The 25,748-nt window shown below is 42.3% G+C and overlaps 2 protein-coding genes across 2 annotated transcripts; both read left to right on the top strand.

Annotated features, from left to right (window-relative positions):
* Positions 1-950: 950 nt before the first annotated feature.
* Positions 951-6,346, top strand: LOC121825689 (leukocyte-associated immunoglobulin-like receptor 2). Its single transcript, XM_042269137.2, has 4 exons — positions 951-1,556; positions 1,953-1,988; positions 2,759-3,088; positions 5,449-6,346. The coding sequence occupies exons 1-4, from the start codon at positions 1,520-1,522 to the stop codon at positions 5,607-5,609; spliced, it is 564 nt and encodes a 187-aa protein (XP_042125071.2). The 5' UTR covers positions 951-1,519; the 3' UTR covers positions 5,610-6,346.
* A 10,003-nt stretch (positions 6,347-16,349) lies between these two features.
* On the top strand, positions 16,350-24,639 carry LOC143272820 (killer cell immunoglobulin-like receptor 3DL3). Its single transcript, XM_076568861.1, has 5 exons — positions 16,350-16,488; positions 18,129-18,413; positions 20,237-20,542; positions 22,572-22,616; positions 23,730-24,639. Exons 2-5 carry the CDS (start codon positions 18,227-18,229, stop codon positions 23,894-23,896), a joined length of 705 nt encoding a protein of 234 aa, XP_076424976.1. The 5' UTR covers positions 16,350-16,488; positions 18,129-18,226; the 3' UTR covers positions 23,897-24,639.
* Positions 24,640-25,748: the final 1,109 nt, after the last annotated feature.

Genomic DNA, 25,748 nt, shown 5'->3' with positions numbered 1-25,748 from the left:
CACACCGCTGGTAATAAGGGTATTTGATAGTCACTGTGGTGATGTTTTGCGCATGCTCTAACAAATAAAGCTTGTCTGAAGATCAAAGGGCAGAGCTAGCCACTAGTTAATCAGAGGGGTCAGGTAGTGATGGCACCCACCTTTAATCCCAGCACTTGGGAGGAGGAAGTAGGAAGATCAGGAATTCAAGGCCACCCTGGGCCACATGTGATTGTAAAAGAAAAACAGAACCAGGTGGTGGTGGTGGTGGTGGCTTACAGCTTTAATCTAAGCACTAGGGAGGTCAAGACAGGAATATAAGGTGGGTGGAGTCAGGAGCTCAACCCATTCAGTTTGAGGATGCGCAGAGACATGATCTCACCCCTTTTGGTCTGAGGATTCCTAGAGGTAAGAAGTCTTTCTAGTGGCTGGCTGCTCTGCTACTCTGATCTTTCAGCTTTCTGTTATCTAACTCTGTGTGTTTATTAAGACCAATTAGAATTTGTGCTACAGGTCACAGCCTCTATCTTTGGTTAAATGAGTGGGAAGGATGGAGGGCCAGGTGACTGACCCAGGGGGAACTCATCTTAGAGAACAAAATGTAAACCAGGAATGAGTTCTTCATGTGTCTAATAACCCTGTGATACGCAAATGTGTTAGATGAAAGAATACATTTAATTGTCACCTATTAATTATACAAGTAATGGATTTTGTTATGACGCTTTCATCCACACATATAACAGACTTTTATCATATTCACCCCACTGCTCTCATTATTCCCCCTCCCATCCATTTCTCCCTAATAATACAAATACTTTTTTATGTCTTTTTTCCTTGATTACATAAGTGAACAAAATCATGTGGTACTTGTCTTTCTGGCTTCTTTTACTTAACATGATAGGTATGATAATATATTCAGTCATAAATAAAATGTTTAGTTTTCCCTTTGCATGATAGAGAGAAAAATGTATCACATGAGAAACATGAGTATTTTTAGAGTTTAGACAGGAAGGTTTTGTCCCTATCCATCCATCCTTCATTCAAACCACCATGCATCAATCATCTTCCATTCATCCACCCACACATCTCTCAATCCAGCTATCCATGCAAACACCATCATATCTATCCATCAACATGCACATTCATACATACATACATCATTATTCACCTTTCCATTCATCACTCCCTCTCCAATGATTCATCACTCATTCATCATCAGTCCTTTCTTATTTTACCCTCCATCAACATATTAAGATAGTTTTGATTATTTATGTAACAATGCATCATTTATATATTCAGCTACAACAAGTCAGCAGTACATAAGTTTAATACAGACATTGCTTCAGTCTACTTGTGCAATACATCAATACATGAAACCAAGAATTGCTTTAACTCACTTGGGGAAGTTCAAATGGGATCCAGAACTCAGCCCCTTCCTTCCTGATATATATATATATAGTCCCGTAAGTCTACTCTGTCTGACTGAAGGGTCTGTTCTCTTACCACAGGGCAGACACAGAGCAGGCTGAGACACTGGACCATGTTTCCGTTGCATTCCATCTCCATCCTGGTCCTCAGTGAGTATGTGAATGAAGAGAGATTAGAGAAACAGGAAGAGTGGGAGACACAGGTCTAAGATCCCATTCACTTTCTAGCCCAGGAGGGCCAAATATCTGAGGGGCATTCAGGCCCACAGGCATCTTTTGTTCTAATCATCAGCCTAATGTTCTAAGCCAAACAGGAGGACACCTAAGATCTCCAGTGTATAATAAAAATTGGGGGAAAGAGTGGGTACAGGGGGGTTGATGGTGAGGTCCCTTTGGTCTTGTTAAGATCCTACAGGAGGAGATTGCCTGATTGAGAGGCAACATTGAGAGTTTGGAGCTTTCATGCCACCCTTATTCACTGACCCATGACCCCAGCTGAAGGAACTTGAGCAGTGAATGTTTTTCTCACTGGGATTTCTCTTTCAGTGATCTGCCTGGGACAGCCGACCCGCATGCAGGATGGTGAGTCATATCTGTGGGATTCTAACCCCTCGCCGTCAATGACCTCACTAGACGAGAGTCATGTGGATTTGAGGAAGGATCATAACCCACTTTAAGCCATATAGCGATCACACTTTAATCTCCTCATCCAACATCCTCTAAACTTTGCAGGTTTCTTATCCAGACATATCTGATTTTTTCATCTTGGTCTTTGGTATCATGTAAGCTAATGAAAAGTCTCCTTTAATTTGCTCTGATGTTCACCATCATTTATTAAAACCAGAATCTAGCTAACTTGGCCATAAGAGTTCTCTTCTTTGCCTACCTCCCTTGCCAGTCACCTTCCTCCTAAAGCCAAAGCTTCAACAGTGGTCCTGCGATAGCACCGGCAGATACCCAGAGATAGAGCTTTCTTCCCAGTCTGTTTTCTTGGCCATCCACATTGAACTCCTCTTTTAACGTATGATGTCACTGCAGCTCCAACCATAACATGTGTTTGCACAGTTTCCAGAGAGCAAAGACATTTATGAGTTTTTGAAGGTCTCTCCCAGCAAGGCTCCATCTCTTTAGCATAAAGAGGATCATGCAACTGCACAGTATGACTCTGGGCTTCTCAAATATCACCACGGATCTCATGAAACACCAACTAAGCAGTGCTGTGTTGCAAGTGGGAAGTGGAGCACAGATGTGGTGAAGGATGTGGGTCTTGTGTTATTTCCTTCCCACCCTTTACATGAAAAGAGAAAAATGTCCCCATCCTGTACACAGAATCCCACTCTGCTTCCTCCTAGGGCACCTACCCAGACCCTACATCTTTACTGAACCAGGCAATGTGCTACCTAGAGGGATACCAGTGGTCATCATGTGCAAGAGCCCTGTTGGGTTTGATCGGTTCCGCCTGGAGAAGGAAAATCTCAGAATCATAGATGTGATAAACTCCTCTTCTTCTAAGACAGAAGCCAGGTTCTACCTTGGTAGAGTGAGTAAAGACACTGTCGGACACTATAGATGTCTCTATGAGGTAAAGAACACCTGGTCTCCACGCAGTGAGACCTTGGTTCTGGAGGTCATTCATGAGGACACCACCCCAGCCTCTGCTACAATCACAGAAGTTACCCCAGGTTTGTTCCCAGGCCTCTGAAGCTCTATCTGTACTCATCACCTTGATTGTCTACACTCAGTTCTATAATGGACTGAGTACACAACTAATTTTTCTAGCTGGTTAGGGATTGGGGTTCAGACATGGTAAGGGGAACTGACTCTCCTCAGTGGAATGCTTTACTCTTTACTGGCATGGTACTATCCTTTCTTCTCCACTGAACCAGAGCCCATATATGTGCTGTCTGGTGTGGTCTCTTTCCACTGAAGATGTCACACGGTCCAGGGATGGCCTTTGAGCAGAACTGAATTGTACTTTGAATCTTAGGAGTGAGATGGTCCTTTCCCTATATGTGGTCAGCTCCAAATGTCTGGCCCACATCAGGAAAAGATGGGGTCATTCTTGGTTTAAACATCTTTTCCCCAGTTCTCTTCAACTGCTGTGACTCAAATATCCTGTGTGTTTAGGGATGACCACATTACCCAGGCCTTGGAGGCATCTATCAAGTTTATTCAGGAGCACATACATGACCCTAATATCTAGGTGATACAGTAACTCTCAAGATAATGCCATCATCCAGAGCTTCCTGACTGTGTCCAGCAAAGGAGCCTCCCTCATCCATGGGTGTCCTTAGAAAAAGTCTGGCTAGGTTGTGGAAGTGTTTCCAAATGGGAAGAGGAAGTATTTCATCCATATGCTAAGGGTCTTTCCATTTATGGATTCTAGATGGGTCATCTGTAATTAAAAGTGCCCAGAAAGGGGGCAGATGGGAGTAAAGGGACCATTGTAGGTGGAAATAGAAAGAACTTGACTTCCTGCTATTATTTTTCCTCTTTACTAAGTCCGGGGTTTTCAGGCTTTTATATCTATGTGTTTATGTATCTGTATTCATTTCTAGCAGATAAATAAACAAAATTTTAAAATATGATCAATGCCGTGAAGACTATGAAGATATAAAGAAATGTCGTATGTGTTCATTAGGGAAACAGATATCAACATCACAGACTCTTTAGAGGATCCTGCCTCAGAGCAGGAAAGTGTTTCCAGACAAGGGAGAGGTCAGGCTGACCCCCATCAACCCCTTATTACCAACTCTGCCTCCGTGTCCATGTGATAAGTTCAGTGGTATCCACTCTGGGTGGGCTTGTTCCCTACTCTGGGTAGATTCCAATCTTACTTTATCCCTCTAACATTATTAATACCATTCAAATTTAGTTTAAGGCGAGAGCAAATATAAGGAAAGGGAGGTCAAGGGTGGGGAGAAAAAGAAGAGTAACATTAGGTTCAAATTCTTACCTCAATACTTTATGTATAAACTCCATTTCTAACTTACTGACCATTAGCAGTACAGAAAGTCAGTGCAAAGGGATGCAGTGGGTCTGCAATCCCCCATGGGACCCACCCAGACAGTTGGATCCTGTCCTCCTCACTGTACACTCAGCACTTGACACAGTATGGATGGAGGGGCAATACTAAGGGAAAGGCTAAAAAGACTCATGCTTCTTGCCTCAGGGAGGAAAGACAGTCTTCCTAATGTCATCCATATTAATGATACCAAGCAAGACTTCAGACATGAGATGGAGGATGGAAGACCTGTAGTGGACAGAGATGAAGGGGTGGATGAACAGAGCAGAGACACCATGGACCATGACATTTCCAAGCTCTTCCCTTATATCCAGTCCAGGCCAGGGACCTGGTTACAGGGGATGGCAATGACCATCCAATGCATCCACCTTTGCTAATCAGTTTTTATAGAGCCCTGCAGTCTCTCTCTCTCTCTCTCTCTCTCTCTCTCTCTCTCTCTCTCTCTCTCTCTCTCTCTCTCTCTCCCTCCCTCCCTCCCTCCCTCCCTCTCTGTGTGTGTGTGTGTTTTAAAGATATCAGGCAAGTTTATCCCCAGTTTACTCTTTGGACATTTGAGGCACACAAAGGGGTAACTTGGCCTTCCGACTTATAGCTGAGTCTAATCCCTTGCATGTGTAAATTTTCCAGTTGGATCTGCCCCCGGGACCCATTTCTCACTGTGTGAGAGCCTGGGTGTGCACCCAGTGATCCAAGGGTGCTGGAATGAGGACAATCAGAACCAAAGTGAGAAGTACAGGGGTATCACAAATGATGGGAGTCAGGCAAAGGACTCAGGATGCCAAGGCCAGCCCAAAGGGAAGGAGAAGCTTCACATTTTTTCATTTCTTTCTTTTGAGTCCTTGGCAGACACTATGAGATTTACTATTTTCTTATAGAATCAGCTCCCACAACAGGCAAGTGACGTCTATGATGATGGCTTCCAACCCCAAAGTATATAAGTAACTCTTGTTTCAGGATTCCTAGGCTGGGTCTTGTCCACCAGAGAATGACCACTCATTCTTGTCTTTCCCCTTTCAGGCTCCCCACTCCAGAGTTACAAGGTGTGGAATGGTGTCCGCATGGCCCTGGCTGGGGTAATCTTGCTGGTCCTGGGGGCAATCATTGGAGAAGCTTGCTACAGCCAGCAAAAGTCTGCAGATAGCTTCAGAACCCCAGGAGGACACAACCAAGGGGACTGAGTTTCATCTTGGTGTCCAAGAAGACCAAGAGCTCATATTGGCCCATGAGTTCCATGGGTCTAGACTGTTGCTGGAGAATATTCTCTATTTAGAGTCAGACATTTGTCTTGAGAATTTGCTTAAACATGTGATTTCACAGTCAGGAGCCCCCCTGCACCCTCTTCCTTGGTCTTTCTTGCCTTCTGACTCTTTTTCCATCCATTAACTTCCAGCCTATGTTGGTCCTTAAGGTAAAGTGAGTTTCATGTAATATATTATATAATTTTTAAAAATGTGTGTTTGTAAAGAACTATGGCAATGAAGGAAAGCGGAGAGTGGGAGATATAGTCTCCTCCATGGAGGAGCACACCTAATAAGATAAAACTGCCAAGCATGGTGGCAAACACCTTTAATCTCAGCACACGAGAGTGAGAGATAGGCAGATCCCCATGTGTTCAAGGATATTCTGGTCCAAATAGTGAGTTCTAGGGCAACCAGGACTACACAGAGAGGCTTGTCTTGAAAAAAGAACCCCCCCCAATAGAAAGTCCACCTCTTAGTGTGGATTAGTTTAGGCATTAACTCATCCACTTGTGCCTGGTGTTTGGGATTGCAATGCACTGTGAAACTGTTGTCTATCACCAGCCTTAGCAACTGTACCTCCCGTGATGCCTTGATAGTTTTTGTTGTGATATTATGAATTTTTAACTTCCCATAGCTTTGAATTAGAAGTGTTTTAAATGCTCTAAGTGTCAATATTCATGCTTCTGCTTGATTTTACTTGAATAAAATACTTTTGGGGATCCATTTCTGCCTGGTTCATCTTTAAGAGTAAAGAGAGTCTTTTATACTTGGATATAAGTGAGTCTTTAAATCCATTCATGCCCTCTCTGACTTTTGTTTACATGACTCGATTCACTTAGTCCTATAATAATTATTGAGGAGCTTAAGAGATGGCTTAGTGGTTAAGAATATTGGCTGTTTTCCCAGAGGATATGGGTTTGATTCTTAGCACATCAAAGGCACCTCAACTTTCTGTAACTCCAGTTCCATGGATCTGGTGCCCTCCTCTGGTCTCAACAGACATAAGGCACACATGTGGTTCACAGACAAACATGCAGACAAAACACATACATGAAATAAAATAAAACTTTAATAAAAACTGGTTGTTGATGGGCTGGAATGACGCTTCAGTGGTTAAGTGCACCCGTCGCTCTTCAAGAGGATTTGAGGTGGGTTCCTACCACCCATGTCAGTCTTTAATTCTGGCTCCATTGGGATCTGTTACATACTTTTGACCTCCTCCCTGAAACAATGACAGCATTGAACCCCTTTGCAAATTCTTCATTGTAGAAAGCTGAGAAAAGTGCCCCTGTCTTGGCCCACTCAGCTGCAAATGTATTTATGAATTAAGATATATGTTAGGGCCGGGCGGTGGTGGCGCACGCCTTTAATCCCAGCACTCGGGAGGCAGAGGCAGGCGGATCTCTGTGAGTTCGAGGCCAGCCTGGGCTACCAAGTGAGCTCCAGGAAAGGCGCAAAGCTACACAGAGAAACCCTGTCTCGAAAAACCAAAAAAAAAAAAAAAAAAAAAAAAAGATATATGTTAGGACATCCACGCACGTCACTTAGACAATGCTGCAGATATCATTTGGTTTGACATTATCCCTGGAATTTTATCATCGTAAATTATCATCCATAATCCAGCTCTCTGGAGGTGAAAGTGGAAGGCTAAGAATGTCAGGGTCATCTGAAACACACAGCAAGTTTGAAGCCAGTATATACTATGTGAGAACCTGTCTCAAAAATACAACATTAAAAAAAAGACCAATATAACATGATTCTTTTATTGAACATTTTTTCATGAGCTTAAAGGTATAGCCCCAGAATCCATGTGAGGGTGTCTGTGAGGTGGATCCAGAGCATGCCGGTTCAGTTTTATTTCTCAGTTCAGCTGATACTTTGCCTTGCTGAGAAATTACCCCTCAAGTCTGTCCCAACATCTGCTCAGGCTTGGAACACTCCTTTATCCAGTGTGGGCTCATTATTTGCCAATTTGATATTGACTCGGCATTGTGACTTATGTCCCCCTTTCTCCTACATAGTGTGGTGTGGAAAACTAAAACTAAATTACTTATCATCTTGTCTGTCTTCATCAGTGTGAGATGTGTGAGTCTGCGGAAGAGACTGTCAGATTAGCAATGACTCTCATGCCACTTAACAAAGCTCAGTTAAGAAAGCACTTGGCACAACCTTTAAAGATACTGTGTAAGAGATTGCCGGAACTGTTTCCATCTGAACTGCACAGTCAGCTGCTCAGTGTATCTCTGCTGCTCTGTATCCTTTCTGTGGCATTCATCTGCCTCTTCCATGGATCATCCCCATGGCCGAGAAGATGACAGGACATGATAATGACACCACAATGATGTGTGGAGGTATGGGCTAAAGGAACGAAGGAGGGTCCACAGAGAGGCTCTAAGATGACCAGCCTCTTGTCATTCTCACTGGGAAGTGACAGGCTGAGGAAGAAAGGAGGTGTATTTCCTGCTATTTCCTGATGTGATAATTTAAACGCGAATGCCCAATATGGACTTCCATGTTAGAATGATCAGTTAGTGGAACTGTTTGGGAAGGATTAGCTGGTGGGGCCTTGTTGGAGGAGGTGTGTCAGTGGGGGTGGGATTTGGGGCTTCAAAAACCCACGCCAGGCCCACTGTCTTTCTGCCAGAAACTTATGGATCAGATGTGAGATCTCAGCTGCTTCTCTAACATCATGCCTGCCTGCTGCTACAATCTCTGCCATGATGATCATGGACTAACCCTCTGAAACTGTAAGCAAGCCTCCAATTAAGAATTTCTTTTATGAGAGTTGCAAGACTTGTCTTGCACCCCAGCCAGGGAAGGAAGAAGGCTAACTGCAGATCTTTACCTCCCCTTCTCTCCTCCAAATCTAGTCTCCTTGTCTCATTCCCAGCTCTCACTCCTCTTAGCTCCTATATCCAGTGGATGACACAACCTTTCTCCCCTAAAATTATTCCCCATTCATCCTGTCATCAAAGGCCCCAAATCTAGCAGGCACTCTCTGGAAATCCACCAACAAATCCTGACAGAGAAGCAAGTAGGCAAGCTTCAGATCTTCACTTTGCTTCTTTTCCTCCAAATTAATGCCCCAGCCTCATTCATAGTTCTGGAGCAGACTACCTACTGTGACCTCTCCTCAATCTCTGAACCTGTTTCCAGGGAACTAAGCAGATCTTGGTGGAACACCATGTTTTTCTCCCTCTTGTAGAGCCTCTGAGCCCGCCCCCCAGCCCATCCACGTTCTTGTCTCAGTTCCCAATACCTAGAAACACGTTTTGCTCTAGTGGTATTTGCTCTGCCCATGACCCTGGGCTATATGCCCTAAGGAGGAGGTGCTTCTTGCCTTAGTACCTGACCTCTTAAAAAGAGTAGAGAGAGAGATGGCTCAGCGATTAAGAGCACTGACTGATGTTCAAGTCCCATGCTGTTCAGTGTCCAATCACGCCAGGATTAAAAAAAAAGCCTGGTGTGGTGGTGCATGCATTTAATCCCAACATTTGGCAGAGGCAGGTGAATCTCTGTGAGTTCGAGGCCAGCCTGATCTACAGAGTGAGTTCCAGGACAGCCAGGGCTACACACAGAGAAACCTTGTCTCAAAAAAAAACCCACTTTTGACAACAGAAAGGCCATCCAGACAAAACCTAAACAGAGTAATGTTGGAGCTAACACATGTTATAAACAAAAGGACCTAACTGATATTTACAGAACATTTCATCAAAACACACAAAAATATTCCTTCTTCTCAGCACTTCATGGAACCTTATTCAAAACTGGCAACATAATTAGACACAAAGCAGGCCTCAACGGATATAAGAAAATTGAAACAACACCCTGCAGCCTATCTACCTACCACTAATTATAGCTGTATATCAACAACAGAAACAACAGAAAGCCTACAAAGTCATGGAAACCAAACAGTTCTCTACTGAATGAGAGATGGGTCAGGACAGAAATTAAGAAAGAAATGAAATACTTTCTGGAACTGAATGAAAATGATACAACGTAGTCAGAGTTATGGAACACAATGAAGAGTGTTTTCAAAGGCAAGTTCATAGCACCGGGTGCTTCCATAAAAGTCTGGAGAGATCTCATGCACTTAGCAAAACACCTGAAACTCCACAAGAAAAAGAAGAAATCACACTTGAAGGGAATGGACAGCAAGAACTCAGAGGGAAATCAATAGAAATAGAAAAAGCAACAACAAAAATAAAAGAAATCAATGAAACAAAGAGTTAGTTCTTTGAGAAAATCAGTAAGGTAGACAAACCCGTAATCAAATTAACTAAAAGGTAGAAATTAGAAATGAAAAAAGGGACATAATAACAGACACCAAGGAAATACTGAGAATCATAAGGACATTCTTTAAAAATCTGTACTCAAATTGGAAAATCTAAAAAAAAAAAAAATCAGTAATTATCTCAATATATATCACTTGCCAAAGTTAAATCATGATCAGATTTTCAATTTTTTTAAAAGAATTTATTCTTATTTTATGTGTGTTGGTGTTTTGTCCCCATGTATGTCTGTGTGACAGTGTCAGATCTCCTGAAACTGGAGTTACAGACAGTCGTGAGCTGCCATGTGGATGCTGGGAATTAAACCCGGGTCCTCTGGAAGAACAGCCAGTGCTCTTAACCACTGAGCCATCTCTCCACCCAAGATTTTCAATTTTAACATATGACTACTAGTCAAATAAAAGCAGTCATTACAAGTCCTGCCACAAAAGCCCAGAGACAGATAATTTAAGTACAGAATTCTACCATAATTTCAAAGAAGAGTTATTGTGAATACTCCTCAAATTATTCCACAATATAGAAACAGAAGGAATGTTGCCTAATTTATTTTATGAGACCATAGCTACCTTAATATCCAAACTACCTAAAGACTCAGCAAATAAAGAGAATTACAGAACAATTTCCCTTATGAACATTGATTAGAAAATAATCAACAAAATACTTCCAAACTGAATCCAAGAACACATCAAAATATCATCCACTATGTCAAATAGGTTTCATCCCAGAGATTTAGGAATGGTTTAACATACCTAAATCAATAATTATAATTCACCATATAAACAAAATGAAAGATATCAACCACATAATAATTATATTAGTTGCAGAAAAGGCTTTAACAAAATCCAACAACCTTTCATGATAAAAGTCCTGGAGAAATTAGGCATACAAGAGGCATACCTCAACAAGTTTACAACAAACCCATAGCCAACATCAACTTAAATGGAGAGAAGCTCAAAGCTACTCCACTAACATCTGAAAGTTGTCTACTCTCTCCATACCTATTCAATAAAGAACTTGAATTCTATAGCAATAAGACAACCAAAGGTTATCAAGGGTATACAGTTGGAAAGGAAGATGTTAAAGTATCTTTATTTGTAGATGATATGATAGTACACATAAGTGACCTTGAGATTTCCAGCAGGGCTCCTACAATTGATAAACACTTTCAGCAAAATAGCTGGATACAAAATAAACTCTCAGAAATTAGTAGCTCTCCTATATATAAATGACAAATGGACTTCAGAAACAAATCAATCTACAGATTCAATGCAATCCCCATCACAATTCCAACACAGTTTTTTTGCAAACCTTGAAAGGACAGTTCTCTACCTCATATGGAAAACAAAACAAAACTCCACCATATCTAAAACAATCCTGAATAGCAAAAGACCTGATGGAGGTATCACCATCCCTGATTTTAAGCTGTACTGCTGAGCTACAGTAACAAAACCACATGATATTGGCATAAAAGCTTGCATTCCCACCAGCAGTGGAGGAGAGTTCCCCTAGTTCCACATCCTCTCCAGCATAAGGTGTCTTCAGTGTTTTTGATCTTAGCCATTCTGACAGGCGTAAGGTGGTATCTCAGAGTTGTTTTGATTTGCATTTCCCTGATGATTAGGGATGTTGAGCAATTCCTTAAATGTCTTTCAGCCATTTGAGTTTCTTCTGTTGAGAATTCTCTGTTTAGTTCTATAGCCCATTTCTTAATTGGTTTGTTGGTCATTTTGATGTCTAATTTCTTGAGTTCCTTATATATTCTGGATATCAGTCCTCTGTCAGATGTGGGGTTGGTGAAGACCTTTTCCCATTCTGTAGGCTGTCTTTTTGTCTTATTGACCGTGTCACAAAGACTGACGCAGCATGCACAGAGCCTGTCCAGGTACTTTGTATATATATTATGGCTTCTAATTTAGTGTTTTGATGAGATTCCTGGGTATGTGAATGAGTGGGTTTCTAGGTATCTGTTTCTTGTGTAATTTCTTGGGCTCTTTTCCTTCTGTTTGTTTTGGTCTAGTCCAATGTGTTAGTTTTAAAAATATTTTATATTATTTATAATATATTAATCCCTTAGAGGCCTGTTTGTTTTCTTTTTATATATTTTTTTAATTTAACTTCTTTATTGACTCTTTGGTAGTGTCACATCATGCACCCCATTTCCGCTCACCTCCTGGTCCCCCAATATCCTCTCCTCATCCTTGCTGAATCCCCCAAAATAAAACAAAACAAAGTAAGCAAACAAGCAAACAAAAGCAAAAACAAAACAAACCCCAAACCCAAAACAAAACAAACCCCACAACAACAGAAACATCTCTTTGCTTTTTTTTCCTGCCTCTACACCTCTTCATTCACCCTGGTGGCATTAGGAGCCATGTGAGATATAGTATAACCTCTTTTCCCATCAGCTTTACTGGCAAATGTTCATCGTTCAAAGGTTCAAGGTCTCTGGTTTCTGGTACACCATCATCACTGGATCCTCACCAGAACTCTTCTGGAGTATTCTGTGATTGCCCCAAGTCTTGGAGCTCCCGTGGGTATTGTTCCACAGAGCTCCAGCAGGTCCTAGATGGGGTAGATGCTAACTGGTGTGGGTCAACCCAAGGCCAGGCTGTGAGCCTGGGTAGTAGCCAAGCTGCTCAGTCCAAGCCACTGGGGCCACTCACCTCGGGTGAAGGGGCAGAGTCAACTCCCCTATGTCCATGCCCTCAGGGTAGGTTCGCCTCACCTGTGGTGAGGGGTGGGGACCATCTTTCCTTAGTTCAGGGGCCAGTTCTCTTGCTCTAGTGTGCAGCAAGAGGCAAGGCCAGCTTTCTCAGGGCAGCGAAGAACAGGGCCAGCTCAGCATGACCCTCTGATTTCATCTTGCATGGTTCCCAAAGCCTCCTGAGATGACACAATTCACAGATATCAACACAGACCCCAGCAGCAGCTGGGCCATGGACCCAGACATGGTCCTTAGCAGCAGCTTGGGCCTGGATGGCATCCTGGCTCTGGGTGGAAGGAATGGCCACTTAGGTGGGAATGATTCTGGTGGCTATGTGGCCATGCCTGTTTGTTTTCTAATGAGCTATAGAATTGGGGTGGATCCAGATGGGAGGGGAGCTTAGGGAGGGACTGGGAGGAATATAGGCAGAGGAAATTGTAATCCGTATATATTATATGTGAAAAGAATCAATTTCTTTTTCTTGTTTATTTATTCTTCTTTTATATATTACATCTTGGCCCCAGTTTCCCCTCCCTCCTCCCCTCCTAGCCCCTTTCCAGCCCTTCCCCATCTCCCATTTCCCCCATCCACCCTTCTCTGTTTCCCTTCAGAAGAGGGTAGACCTCCCAGGGATATTAACCAAACATGGCATATCAAGTTGCAATAAGATTGGGCACCTCCCCTCATATTAAGGCTGTGAGGCAAAAGGTCTCCAAAACTGATAAAAGAGTCAGAGACAGCTCTCCCCCCTCCTCTCCTACTGTTAGGAGTCATACAAGAAGACCAAACTACACAACCATAGCATATATGCAGAGGACCTAGGTCAGATCCATGCATGCTCCTTGGCTGTTGGTTCAGTCTCTGTGAGCCCCTATGAGCCCAGGTTAGTTGATTCTGTGGGTTTTCTTGTAGTGTTCTTCACCCCTCTGGCTCCTACAACCCTTCCTCCCCCTCTTCTGCAGGAATAATCTATTTCTTTTTTTTTTCTTTTGTTTTTCGAGACAGGGTTTCTCTGTGTAGCTTTGCACCTTTCCTGGAACTCACTCTGTAGACCAGGCTGGCCTCGAACTCACAAAGATCCGCCCACCCCTGCCTCCCTAGTGCTGGGATTAAAGGCGTGCACCACCACCACCGGGCCAAATCTATTTCTTAAAATGAAAAATAAAAGAGGAAAGAGTAGGTTAATTATGAAAATACAGTAATAGCCAATTTACAAACAAGTAATAACAAGCTCTTTCAATGTCAATAATTAAAAAAATCAACTCTGATAATACTGTGGAACCATAAGACATTTGTTTCTGTCTTAGTTACTTTTCTATGTGATAAATACAACGTGAAGGAAGCAGGCAAAAACACCTTGGCCTGAGTACTGCCATTTTGACTTCAAACTCCATTTTACCTGCAGGATGAAATAAAGTTCAGGTTCCCAAACCCTAGTGGAGAACTTTCCAGTGGTTGGCCAACCTCATGCCTAAACCAAAGAAATAGTTGTTACGCATCTTTAGTTCTTTAGGACCATTACAACTGTTCCTAAACCACAGAAGGAACAAATGAATCTGATTGGTTGCACTGAAAGTCTTGCGTTGTATATCAGTTAGCAATGATGGAACATTCAAGGAAGCCCCTAATCTCTAAATCCTGATTGGTAAAAGTCATGACTGTAACTTGGAAACAAATGTTAGAAAATTTTATGCCTAGGAACCCCACTTCTGCCCCTGCTCCTAAGTCCTTGTCCTGCAGCCCTGATCAATCAGTGACCTGCTTATGTGGTGAATTATTAAAATTTTTGGAAGCCATAAACGCTGTCTCTCTTCTTCCTTATAAAAGTAAACATTTAATTTGGTTTATGGTTTCAAAGGATTATAGTTTATGGCAGCAGAGCAAAAGAACAGCTGAGAGCTCACATCGTGATCCACAACCATGCCAGAGCACTGGAAATAACAAGAGTCTTTCAAAAACTCAAAGCTCACCCCAGTGATACACCTCCTCCAACGAGGCCACACCTTGTAATCCTTCCCAAACAGTTCCACCAACTGGGCATCAAGACTCAGACATAGAGCCTACGGGCCTATTCTCATTTAAGCCACTACACTTAACTGTGGGTATGAGTGAAAGGAGAAAAAGGCAGAGTTAAGATTATGAGACTGGGAAACTCTCTCTACAGTTAAGAGCATTTGCTGTCTTGAAGAACTGAACCTGGGTTCAGTTCCTAGGACCCATTTTGTAGATCACAACCATCTGTAACTCCAGTTCTGGAAGATCCAACACTATTGTCTGGCCTCCCTTTACACTGGACATATGTGGTGCATATGCAGATACACAGGCAACACACTCATGCACATAAACAAATGATTATGTAAATAAATAACATGTTTTAAAAAGTGACTTCAAGAACCCCGAGGAGGAAAAAAGACAGGTGATTAATCATAGGATAATGGAGAAAGACAGGGGAAGGAAAAGTCAATAGAAGGAGCCACACAAGTGGAGGAAGTGAAACAACTGTGACTAGGGACATTTGCAACTGATGGTTGAAATGTTTATTTTCCATAGCACTATATTAAGTGATAGCTGAATATTCGTGTATAATTTAAATAGAGAAATAGAGAGAAGGGGGAGAGTAGTGACTGATATGGGAAGAGAAGGAGAGGAAGAAAAAGGAAGAATAATGAATCAAACTGTTGATTATTTTTCTCTAAGACATATATAGTCCTTTCGGCGGTGAGAACAGAGGAAGAATTGGAGGAGGGGAATGGATACATTACATGAGTGTATCCAATTCTCAGGTACAGCAGAAAAAAACCCAGAATAATGAACTTGTATTTTTTTTGAGCCAAGGTCACACTATGCAGCATTGGCTGTCCTGGAACTCACTCTGTAGACCAATCTGGCCTCAAATTCAAACTCACCTGTCCCTGCCTCCAGAGTTCTGAGATTAAAGTGATGCATTGCCACCCATGGCAGAGTTTAGATGTTTTTTAGTTACTCATAAAACAAATTTCAAATCATGCTATGGATTTCAAGATAGCATTTCTGGTTATTTTCTTTACAGGTGAATTTTATGATCATAAATACATACATTGTCATCCTGGGAATCAGATGCTTATAATTTGAACCAAATATTAGAGATATCAGCATGGAAAATCATTGCTATTGTTGTAAAATAGTAATAATAATAATAATAATAATCATTTATCTGATATTTAAAAGACTATGAAGGAGAGTTGAACATTAGGTGAAAACAACAAAATATATACATTTTATATATTTCAATGCAATTATTCTATTGAATCCTTCAGAACATGTATTAGGTCTAAAATGTGTTCCAGTTACTGCCACGGTAAACTCTGCCAGGAAAGAGCTGTAATGCAAACCATCTTCCTTTCTTAGTCGCCTACAGGGCAATAGAAGCCCATTGGCATGAGAACCTTAATGCTGTGGCCAACTGATAAATCAGATAAGCTGTTCAGCCCACAACATCCTGTGTGCTTTTGCTGGTGCACTGCCCCCAGTCAGCTCAAGCAGTACAATGGCGCTCACGTTTCTCAGTGTGGTGTGTTCTGGTGAGTCCTGGGAATGAATGGGATGGAACACCAGGGTGGAAATAGTAGTCCAGGAGACTCGGTATGTATAGAGAAGAATGCCCAAGTGGATGGGCATTGGAGGGTTGGTTGATCTTCACACAACAGGTATGACTTCAGAGGCTTGCAGACCTGTAAGAGGCAAGAGGAATGGAAATCAGGCATTGTGAGGACATGGATCAACTATCATGAATCTTTCTTTGCAGGGTTCGTCTGGGTTCAAGGGATCTGGGCACAAGTTGGTGAGTCTGTTTGCCAAACCAAATAGAATGTTCCTGTAACAGGAGGGTAAGAGGCACACAGCTCATGGGTTGAATGTGGGAAATCCTGTGAGTGAATCTCTGTTGAACTGGAAAGTGGGGTCCCTGAAGACCTTGCCTGTGATAGCTCACACACACCCAACAATTTTGCCACTCACTAAATTAAGCTGTACAGGGAAATAGAGGGGCATGGAAGAAAGCAAGGTGTCTTATGGGAGTAGGCAGAGTAAGTAAGGAAGCACAGCTGGGAACAGCAGCCCCTTCTCAGGACCAGAAGGGATCACAGGCCTCCCAGCAGCTCCATGATGGTGGCACACACAGAGTACAGCTGCTATTGTGCCAGAAGAGGTGGAAGAATCTGGCATTATGCCCCATGAATGTGTGATGTAGACTGTTGTTTAATGATTTTCTCATATTTACCAATATCATTTTATTCATATAGAATCCGATGTCTGTTCTGACTTTTTTTTAAAAAATATTTTTTATAAGTCAGGTGTGGTGGTGGTACATGTTTTTATTCTCAGGACTTGAGGGGCAGAGACAGGAAGATCTCTGTGAGTTTGAGGCTATCTCTGTCTACATAGTGAGTTTCAGAACATCTAGGGCTGTCTAGAGAGACCCTGTCTCAAAAAAATTTATTACTTCTTTGAAAATTTCACATCATGTATTTTGAAAATATTTACTCCTCTTAACATCCACTTAACCCTCCAATCATTTACCACCCAACTCTGAGATTAGTTCCTTTTTTCTTTCTCCAACAATACCAGTGTGTGCTAGTGTTGGGGTTGGTCAGACTGCCAAGCATTATATCATTAAAAGAAAATTGACTCTTCCTCTTCCAGCAGCCATCAAATGCTAATATCTCCTCAGCTAGTGGTAGCATTTCATGCCTGCCTTCCCCTGTTTGTCCCAGGATTCTGTGTGGCTGAAGTTTGCCCAGGTTTTATGCATGCTGTCCCAATCCCTTTGAGTTCATATGTGCATCTACCTTCCTGTGCTTGTAAAACTCTCTTTTCTTGAAGTTAGCCACCATCTATGGCTCTTACAATCTTTCTGTCCCCTATTTCACAAAGGTCCCTGAGTCTTGGGGTGATATATAAATTTCTAGTTTGGGGCTGAGAATGCTGAAGTCCTTAGTTCTTTACTTGTCGACCAGTTTTTCATTTGTTTGTTTGTTTGTTTATTTGTGTTTTTTGGCGGGTGGTGCTTGTGTTGATTGCCATCTACTACAAAGAGAGGCTTACCTGAAGAGAGGTGAGAGATTCTGTGATCTACTGAGTATACAAATAAGTCAGTAGTAGTCATTCTAATACTATGTCCATTTAGCAGAATGATAATATTGGGTTCTCAACTAAGACCTTGTTCTGCATCTTATTTTTATATATAGAAGATACTATTTTGTTGAAAGTATTGAGTTCTTTATGAAGTACTTGCTCAAAATTCTCGGACCACCTTTTGTTAGAGGAAAGCATGCTTGTGTGGTGGGCGGTCCTAATGCATAGTGCTGGGCACAACTGGCCAGGAAGAACCTTGGGAACATGGAAAGGAGAAGGGTTGCTGAACACATTGGGGAGGGACTTCTCTGTTTTCTTCTCTAAATCTGGTCTCCTTCTCCCCAACAGTGGAATCTAAAAAGCCCTTCCTGTCTGCCTGGCCAAGCCCTATCGTTCCCATCAGAGAGCATGTGACTCTGTACTGTCAGTCTGAGCTTGGGTTTGAAATGTTCAGACTGTTCAAGGAACAGAGGGGTCGCATCCTCCAGATGCAGAACTTCAGCTCCCAGCAGAGCTTTGTGATAGGCCCTGTGACCACAGCACATGCAGGGATCTACAGATGCCAGGGATTTTACTCTGAATCTCCTCATGGATCATCAGCACTGAGTGATAGCCTGGAGATTGTGGTCACCGGTAAGAGGGCTCCTTGTCCAGAGGGGTGGTTCCTTGCCCAATATTTCTCATCCTAATGTTTCTACAGGAACTGTCAGTGGGAGTTCTATCAGAAGAGGGGGTAGACACCTCCCAGAGCTTCCGGTTATGGGTAATTAAATAAGGGGACTCAGAACTGAGGGGCACAGGACAATACTCATCAGTTGTCACCTTCCCACTAGTACCTGGAAACTGAATATTTACATCCTATAGCTCAAAAGTGTGGCTATGGTTTGTGTTGTAAAGTTCTATGTGCTGACAGCATGTCCCCTAGTGAGGAGGTGTTGGTGCATAGTTATGTTTAAGAGGTGGCACTAGTACCAGATGCCCCCAGAAGTTAATAAGGCTCTCATGGGACCTTGTTATTTCCCTTTTTATTTTATGTATATGCACAGATGTTTGTTTCTGGACTCCTCAGAGGCCAGAAAAGGGCATTGAATCTCTTGTAACTGGAATTACAGGCAGTTATGAGTTGCCGTGTGGGTTCTGGGAAATGAGTTCATTTCCTATTGAAGAGCAACCATTGCTTCTCAGCCATCTCTATAGTCCCAACCCTGGTCAAGATCACGCAAAGTGCCTGCTACCCTTTGTGACTTGCTGCCTCCCTCTCTGCTCCTCTGCCATCTGTGGCATATTATACTTTATCAGAGGATAAGCAGATGGGTTGCCTCTCTTTGACCCCCAGCCTCTAAAACTTTCACCCTAATCAGTTTTCATGAGTGAGGTATCCAACATCAGATATGTTTTAGATTAAGATAAAATGGACGGATACATATAGAAGGGAAATTGAGGTAAAATGTAGAAGTCTGGGTCTTCCCAGTTAGCCCTGAGAGCACAGACAATACCTTATAACCCAAACAGCCTCAATCAGAGGAAGAGAAGTTAGCAGGTGGTGTTTGAAGGTCAGTGCAGTGAACTGTAAGAGAGATTATGTAGAGCCAGCTATGAAGATGGAGAAAACGTCTATGGGAAAAGGAATTACAAACTTCTAGAAACTTGGAGGAGAAAAGAACTGAATTCTCCTCTAGACTTTCATGAAGGAAGACGGCCCTAAAGACACCTAACTTATGCCAGTAGTGTCTATTTCAGACTTCTGACACCCAGAACCAGAGAGTAGTATACCTGTATTCAATTTAAGCTGCCTACTTGTGATCATTTGTCACAGCAGCAACTGGGATCTAATACAGATACACAAGTCAAGGACACATTGACAAAGCCAAAGAGGGAAGGGTAGGGATATACTGATATCAGGAAGATGAGGATGCTGAAACTACCACAGGTTGAGACTGCCCAATGCTCCCATATCCAGACTAGGGACTCTTTGTGATACTGGAACTCAGAGAGGGTTCAGACATGGCAGAGAACCCTTTTTAGAACTGGATAGAGAGAACATTCGGGAACCTCCTCTCATTTGTTTTTTACTAATCTTCACACCCTGATATTGATTACGCTTTTTCAAAAAGAGCATGAAACAAGCTAAAAGAAACCCAAAACAGTCTAAGGTGCAGCCTTCCAGGTTACTTCTCTTCATTCATGATACAAAGTGGGAAAGTGGTCTAATGGAGATGGATGCAATAGACACATTCCTAGGACATGCTAGGTGAAAACAGTCAGGTACTAATAGAAACAAAGAACTAAGAAAATACATGAAGAGCAGGAATGTATGTGGAGGAGAATGTAGACACAAAATGATAAAAGATACTGAGAGGGAGGAATGATTCAAGGAGAAAGAGTCTCTCATATTTAAGGTCTAAGAGTTTGCTGAGGTGGGATGACTCCCAAATTCACTGCCTCTTTGTTCTTAGGAATCTACAGAAAGCCCTCACTCTTGGCCCTACCAGCTCCCCTGGTGAAGTCAGGAGGGGTAGTGACCTTGAAATGCTCCTCGGAGATTGTATTTGAGACCTTCATTCTGGTTCTGCACAGAAAGGGACGAAGCATGGACCCTCTGTACCTTGTTGGGGAGCCTTATGATGGAGGCTACCAGGCCAACATCTCCATAGCTCCTGTGACTACTGCACACACTGGGACCTACAGATGCTATGGTTCTGTCAGTCACCAACCCTATGAATGGTCAGACCCCAGTGACTCCCTGGACATCACGATCAAAGGTGAGAGGGTCTCGTCTTGTTCCCCACCCTCTCCAGTAAGCAGATCATTATAAGTTTTGAAGGACCCAGAAGGTCAGAAAATTGATACATTTTAGGTACTCTGGAGAGAATTAGTCTTTGGGGTAGACTTAGTGACAAAAGTGGAAAAGGAGATATAAGGACACACATATACAAAGCATAGATACAGCCAGTTCAGAGGAATAATGAAAGGAGCTTGTGCTGGCTTGACATACAAACTGGAGTTAATAGAAGGAAACCTCAGTGGAGAAGACAACTCCATAAGACCTAGCTATAAGGCATTTTCGAAATTAGTGATTGATGGGGAAGGTCTCAGCCTGTTATGAGTAGTTCCATCCCTAGGCTGGTGGTCCTGGATTCTATAAGAAAGCAGGCTGAGCAAGCCAGGGGAATCAAACCAGTAAACAGCACCCTTCCATGGCCTCTGCATCAGCTCCTGCCTTCAGGTTCCTGCCCTGTTTGAGTTTCTGTCATGACTTCCTTTGATGATGAACAGCAATGCAGAAGTGTAAACCAAATAAACCCTTTCCTCCCCAACTTGCTTTTTGGTCATGCTGTTTCATCACAGCAACAGAAAGAGCTTAAGGCAAAAAAATGACATAATTATAGACACTCATGCATCAAACAGATGGTTATTCAATCCTGACCTTGTTAATAAGCCTGTACAGTTCCAAGTTGGATTACCATTTTAGTTCATCATATTCTCTTCCAGAAAATGCTAGACATGCCCTACACCTGAATTTCATTACAGGGGAGCTGGCTCAACATGGGTCCCAAGACCTTGGTGTAGTTGCCAGGAACAAACGCTGTGTTTAGTTTGACACTGCTTTCTTTCATGGTGTTGAGCCATAGTTAGTGCCAGAAAATCACATTCCTGGGTGAAGAAAAGGACACCAATCCCTGTGTGACTGAGTTCTCTGCATCTCTAAAGTGCACCCCTACCCCCCACATCACAGATAAGTCAGGAGTGTGTGTGTGTGTGTGTGTGTGTGTGAGAGAGAGAGAGAGAGAGAGAGAGACAGAGACAGAGACAGAGACAGAGACTATGAACATAGAAAGAAAACTGAGAGAGAAAGTGAAGTGTGATCAGAGGGAATGGCTGACAATGAGAGTGAGAGACAAAATGATTCTGAAAAGCAGATCCCAGAGCCAAAGAAAAAGGAAGACATGATGGTGAATGGTTCTAAAAGAAGGCTAGAGAATATGGAAAGCAGAGAAAGGTATTTTTAGATGCCAAATAAACATACAATAAATAGCATTTTGGCCACACAAAGTATAACATTGGAGAAACACAGAGATCAGCACAGCCCATGAGAAGAAATGACACACACCCTCATTGTGAAATATTACACAAACAGTAACACCTAGTGAGCTTGGAGATAGCTCATTTGTCGAACATCTGCCTGACATGTGTTGTCAACAGTGCCGGTGTGACACACAGCATTACAAAATTAATAGTTTTAAAATACAGCAATGACATTTAAAATACATAAATAGCTTTTATGCTTAAATATAATGCTGGATAATGATGGTGACAGTAGATAGTATCTTAACTAGTTCCAAAAATGGTATCTCATACTTCTGTAGGGAAATTCATTGACATGTAAGTGTGCTACAGAAAATCCCCAGTATGCTGTTTACCTATCGATTTATGAAGAAGGTAAGATAAAGTAGTAAAAACAAGAGCAATGCTAATAAATTCTATATTTGGGGGTCATGTATTATTTTTTTTTGGTCTTATCTGGTGTATGATCTTATTGCCCAACCTATCACAATGCCAGAATTCTCACAATAAATTATCACTCAGGAGGATGAAAACGGTAGAATTAGACTTGAAAAGTAGACCACAAGCATACAGTGTTGGGAAGTGTCAGTGGGTGTCCTTTCAGAAATGTGACTTTATAAATGCATTAAATACTCAGTTCTCAGAGAAAGCCCAGAAGAAAGAGATGGGCTGGAAACTGCTGTAGGACACTCCAGTGCTCACCTTCCCTCCCTCTCTGCCTCTCAGCTCCCGATGACCCTGGCTCTTCATGTCCTTTTGATCTTAAACTAGGTAAGTACCAGGAATGTTAAGTTGCTAGGGGAGCTGGGGAAGGGGGCCCATGAAGTCTGTAAAGCAGGACACTGATGTGGGGGCCAGGTGAGATTTGTTAAAGAATGGAATCAATAAAATATACCCATGACACAGAACAGAGCTGAGATGCCACCACCATCCTGCCATTGCACCTAAGGGTGATGAACCGAAACTGCAAGTCACGTTTCTCCACAGCTTGCTCCTGCTCTGATCACCCAAGAGAGCGTGAGACCCTTGGGTCACCATTTTTAAGGTGTCACGTATAACAGAAAACCACGTTCATAAGGTCCCAAACCCCTCCATCCAATTGGTCATTGGACCGAATGGCGGAATTCCTACATGTCCTTCAGCGGACCCGAGGACAAACAGCACTTCAAGATTCCTTCCATTTGGCTAATTCTTGGGTCTGTGACTCCTTTCTTTCCTCATCTGGCCTCCACTCTAAGATTTTCTCTTGAGCATCCTCCACAGTTTACCCCAGCCTGACTCTCATTCATGTCTTAACACTGGAGTTCCAAGAGGCTTTCTGTTTTAATTTCATTTTATGAACGGACAGAGAGAGGAGTCCTGAATACTCAGAAGGGAAATTATTTGAAACTGTGCATTATAATCTTCCCTATGTCCCCAGAATACACGAGAGAAGGGTGGATTAATGTAGCCAAGGAAAGAGAGAGAGAAGAAAGCAGGGTGCAATTCCAGCGAAAATCTCATCTCAAAGTAGATAAATTTGGGGTCAGTCTTAATTGCAGTCTTTCTGTTCTTCATTCAGCAGTATCATAGCCTCACAATCCAGGGTTTTTCAGTCTCAGGTGAGACTGGTGTTCTTGGGGAATGTGAGTTCCTAACAGTCTCCTGGCAAAGGCACACTAAAGGGCACTCACTACTGTAGCAGGGAGGTTCAGTGGAAGATTGCAGTGGCGACGGGGCAATAAAGGACAGAGTCCCTAAGGAGCTCGCGATGATGCAGGGATAATGGAAGACATGGACCGAAAGCATTCTGCCGAGGTTGACGGGGAAGCACTTTCATTCTGCAGCTCCTGTACGGCGGCTGAGCTGCTGGCCTACATGTGAAGTTTTCTGTTTCTTCCAAAGGTCCCGTTTTTCAGAATTGCACCTTGGGGAATTCCATCAGGATAGCTGTGGCAGGGCTGGTCCTACTTGCTCTGTTGCTGATGCTGACTAAGGCCTGGTGGAGCCATGAAGAGCTAAAGATGGAGAGAAGGAAAATTTTACAGAACCCTACTGAAGTGAACAGATGATGGGACAGAATGGGCCCTGAATTACAGCCCATTACGTGATACAGATGTGGAATACACCCAGGGCCAGGTGAAGTATCAGAAGGGTCTTTGAAGTAGGACAACCCTTCAGTATGCAAGAGCACTCTCTAGAGACTGGGGAGCTACTTGGGGAAAGCATCAGGAGAGGACACTGGCAGCTGGGCTCCACATACAGATACCACATGAGATATTTCCATTTGTTCCTAAATGTCATTCATTTCTCCTCATTATTTTTAGTGATCTGACTGTAATTTTTCCTGTTGTTGATAATATATTTCTCCTCTTTCTTACCCACTTTGCTATCTCCTCTTCCTCTTCTCCTCATTGTTCTTCTCTTTCTTCCTGTATTCCTCTTCTCCTCTTCCACTCCCCATCATAACTTTTGTTATATTATTACCCCGTTTCTTCTTCTTTGCTCTCACTTATTAACTTTAACTATTGACATTTCTTCTCCTACGCTTTTGGAGATAGACTCTCTCTACAGTCCTGCTGCCCTGGACGTCAGAGAGATCAGCCTGCTTCTGTTTCCTGCATGCAGGGATTAAAGGCACATACCACCACACCTGACTTATTCTCATATATTTTTATACTGTTCCATAGATCTTTTTTGTTGTGCTTCACTTAAGGTGCTTAGAATAAGCTGAATATTTAATTTTGCATTCTCTAACAGCTGCACTTGCTACCGCAGACAAAACTGCAAAGTTGGAGCAATGAAATAATTATTCAAGTCCTATATTTTCTGTTATTAAACATTTTCAAACTCATTATTTTAATGTACAAGTTTTAAGATTTCAAAGGATTACAAAAATATTAAAAGCTTGTTTTGCATTGTTGAGTTAACATTCCTCATTTTACAAAATGTAGTTCTGCTCTTAAAATAAAATGTAATTTCTCTTTTCTTCTGGACTCATACTCTCAGCATTATCTGACCTATAAACCAGTAACTGTTAGTCTGTGGCCAGCTACTCATTATCTGTGTCAAACTACCTGGAAAAGCGACTTCCTGAAGGAAGGGTTTATTCTGACTGACAGTTTGAGGTTTCATCCATCCTGGTGGGAAAGGTGTAGCAGCAGCAGGGACCAGAGGAAGCTGGTCACATTGCGTGTGAAGTCAGGAAAGAGAACCACGGGTGCTGCAGCTCATCCCACATTCTCCTTTTATCCAGTGCATCACTGCAGGCCATGGGATGGATCTGCTCACACGGAGGGTAGTTCTCATTTTGGTTAAAACTCTGCAAATTCCTTCATAAACATACCTAGTGGCTTGTCTTCTAGGTTATTCTCAATATCATGGATGTCATAATCAATATTCACTACTACCTATTAGTATCCTAAATGGCTTTGTCTACTTAGAGTTGAACTTTGTCTATTTATTTCACTGCTGAGGATTGCGCTTGGAACCTTTTGCACCTTAAGCACACATTTTCCCACTTACCTATATCTTGATCTCTGGAACTAAACTTTAAATTAAAATTTCCTAGATTAAAATACACTCCCATATATACTAATCATATTATATATTTAATCATATGTATGATTATATATTTAATCATATATATATATGTATATATATATATATATATATATGACCTGTAGCACAGATCTCTCTCACACACACACACACACACACACACACACACACACACACACACACACACACACAGAGACAGAGAGACACACACATAGAGGTCTTTGACGCATGACAAATTTCACATAAAATATTGGTAACTATTTTACATTTTTATAATAAAGCACAATTTCAAGAAGCAACTTATAGAAGGAAGAGTTTATTTTGGCTTATGGCTCCAGAGGTGTAAGAGTCTATCATGGAGAC

The sequence above is a fragment of the Peromyscus maniculatus genome, chromosome 1 (assembly GCF_049852395.1).
Source record: "Peromyscus maniculatus bairdii isolate BWxNUB_F1_BW_parent chromosome 1, HU_Pman_BW_mat_3.1, whole genome shotgun sequence".
NCBI lineage: Eukaryota > Metazoa > Chordata > Mammalia > Rodentia > Cricetidae > Peromyscus > Peromyscus maniculatus.
Note: the sequence above shows the minus strand (reverse complement) of the source record. Positions and strands in the feature narration are given on the sequence as shown.

Bases quoted from the DNA above. Each gene is read 5' to 3' on its own strand.
- LOC143272820 (XM_076568861.1), top strand. From the start codon at position 18,227: ATGTTCAGACTGTTCAAGGAACAGAGGGGTCGCATCCTCCAGATGCAG. The intron at 18,414-20,236 runs GTAAGAGGGCTC...CTTTGTTCTTAG, and splicing joins CCTGGAGATTGTGGTCACCG to GAATCTACAGAAAGCCCTCA. The intron at 22,617-23,729 runs GTAAGTACCAGG...TTTCTTCCAAAG, and splicing joins TCCTTTTGATCTTAAACTAG to GTCCCGTTTTTCAGAATTGC.
- LOC121825689 (XM_042269137.2), top strand. From the start codon at position 1,520: ATGTTTCCGTTGCATTCCATCTCCATCCTGGTCCTCA. The intron at 1,557-1,952 runs GTGAGTATGTGA...TTTCTCTTTCAG, and splicing joins CATCTCCATCCTGGTCCTCA to TGATCTGCCTGGGACAGCCG. The intron at 1,989-2,758 runs GTGAGTCATATC...GCTTCCTCCTAG, and splicing joins GCCGACCCGCATGCAGGATG to GGCACCTACCCAGACCCTAC.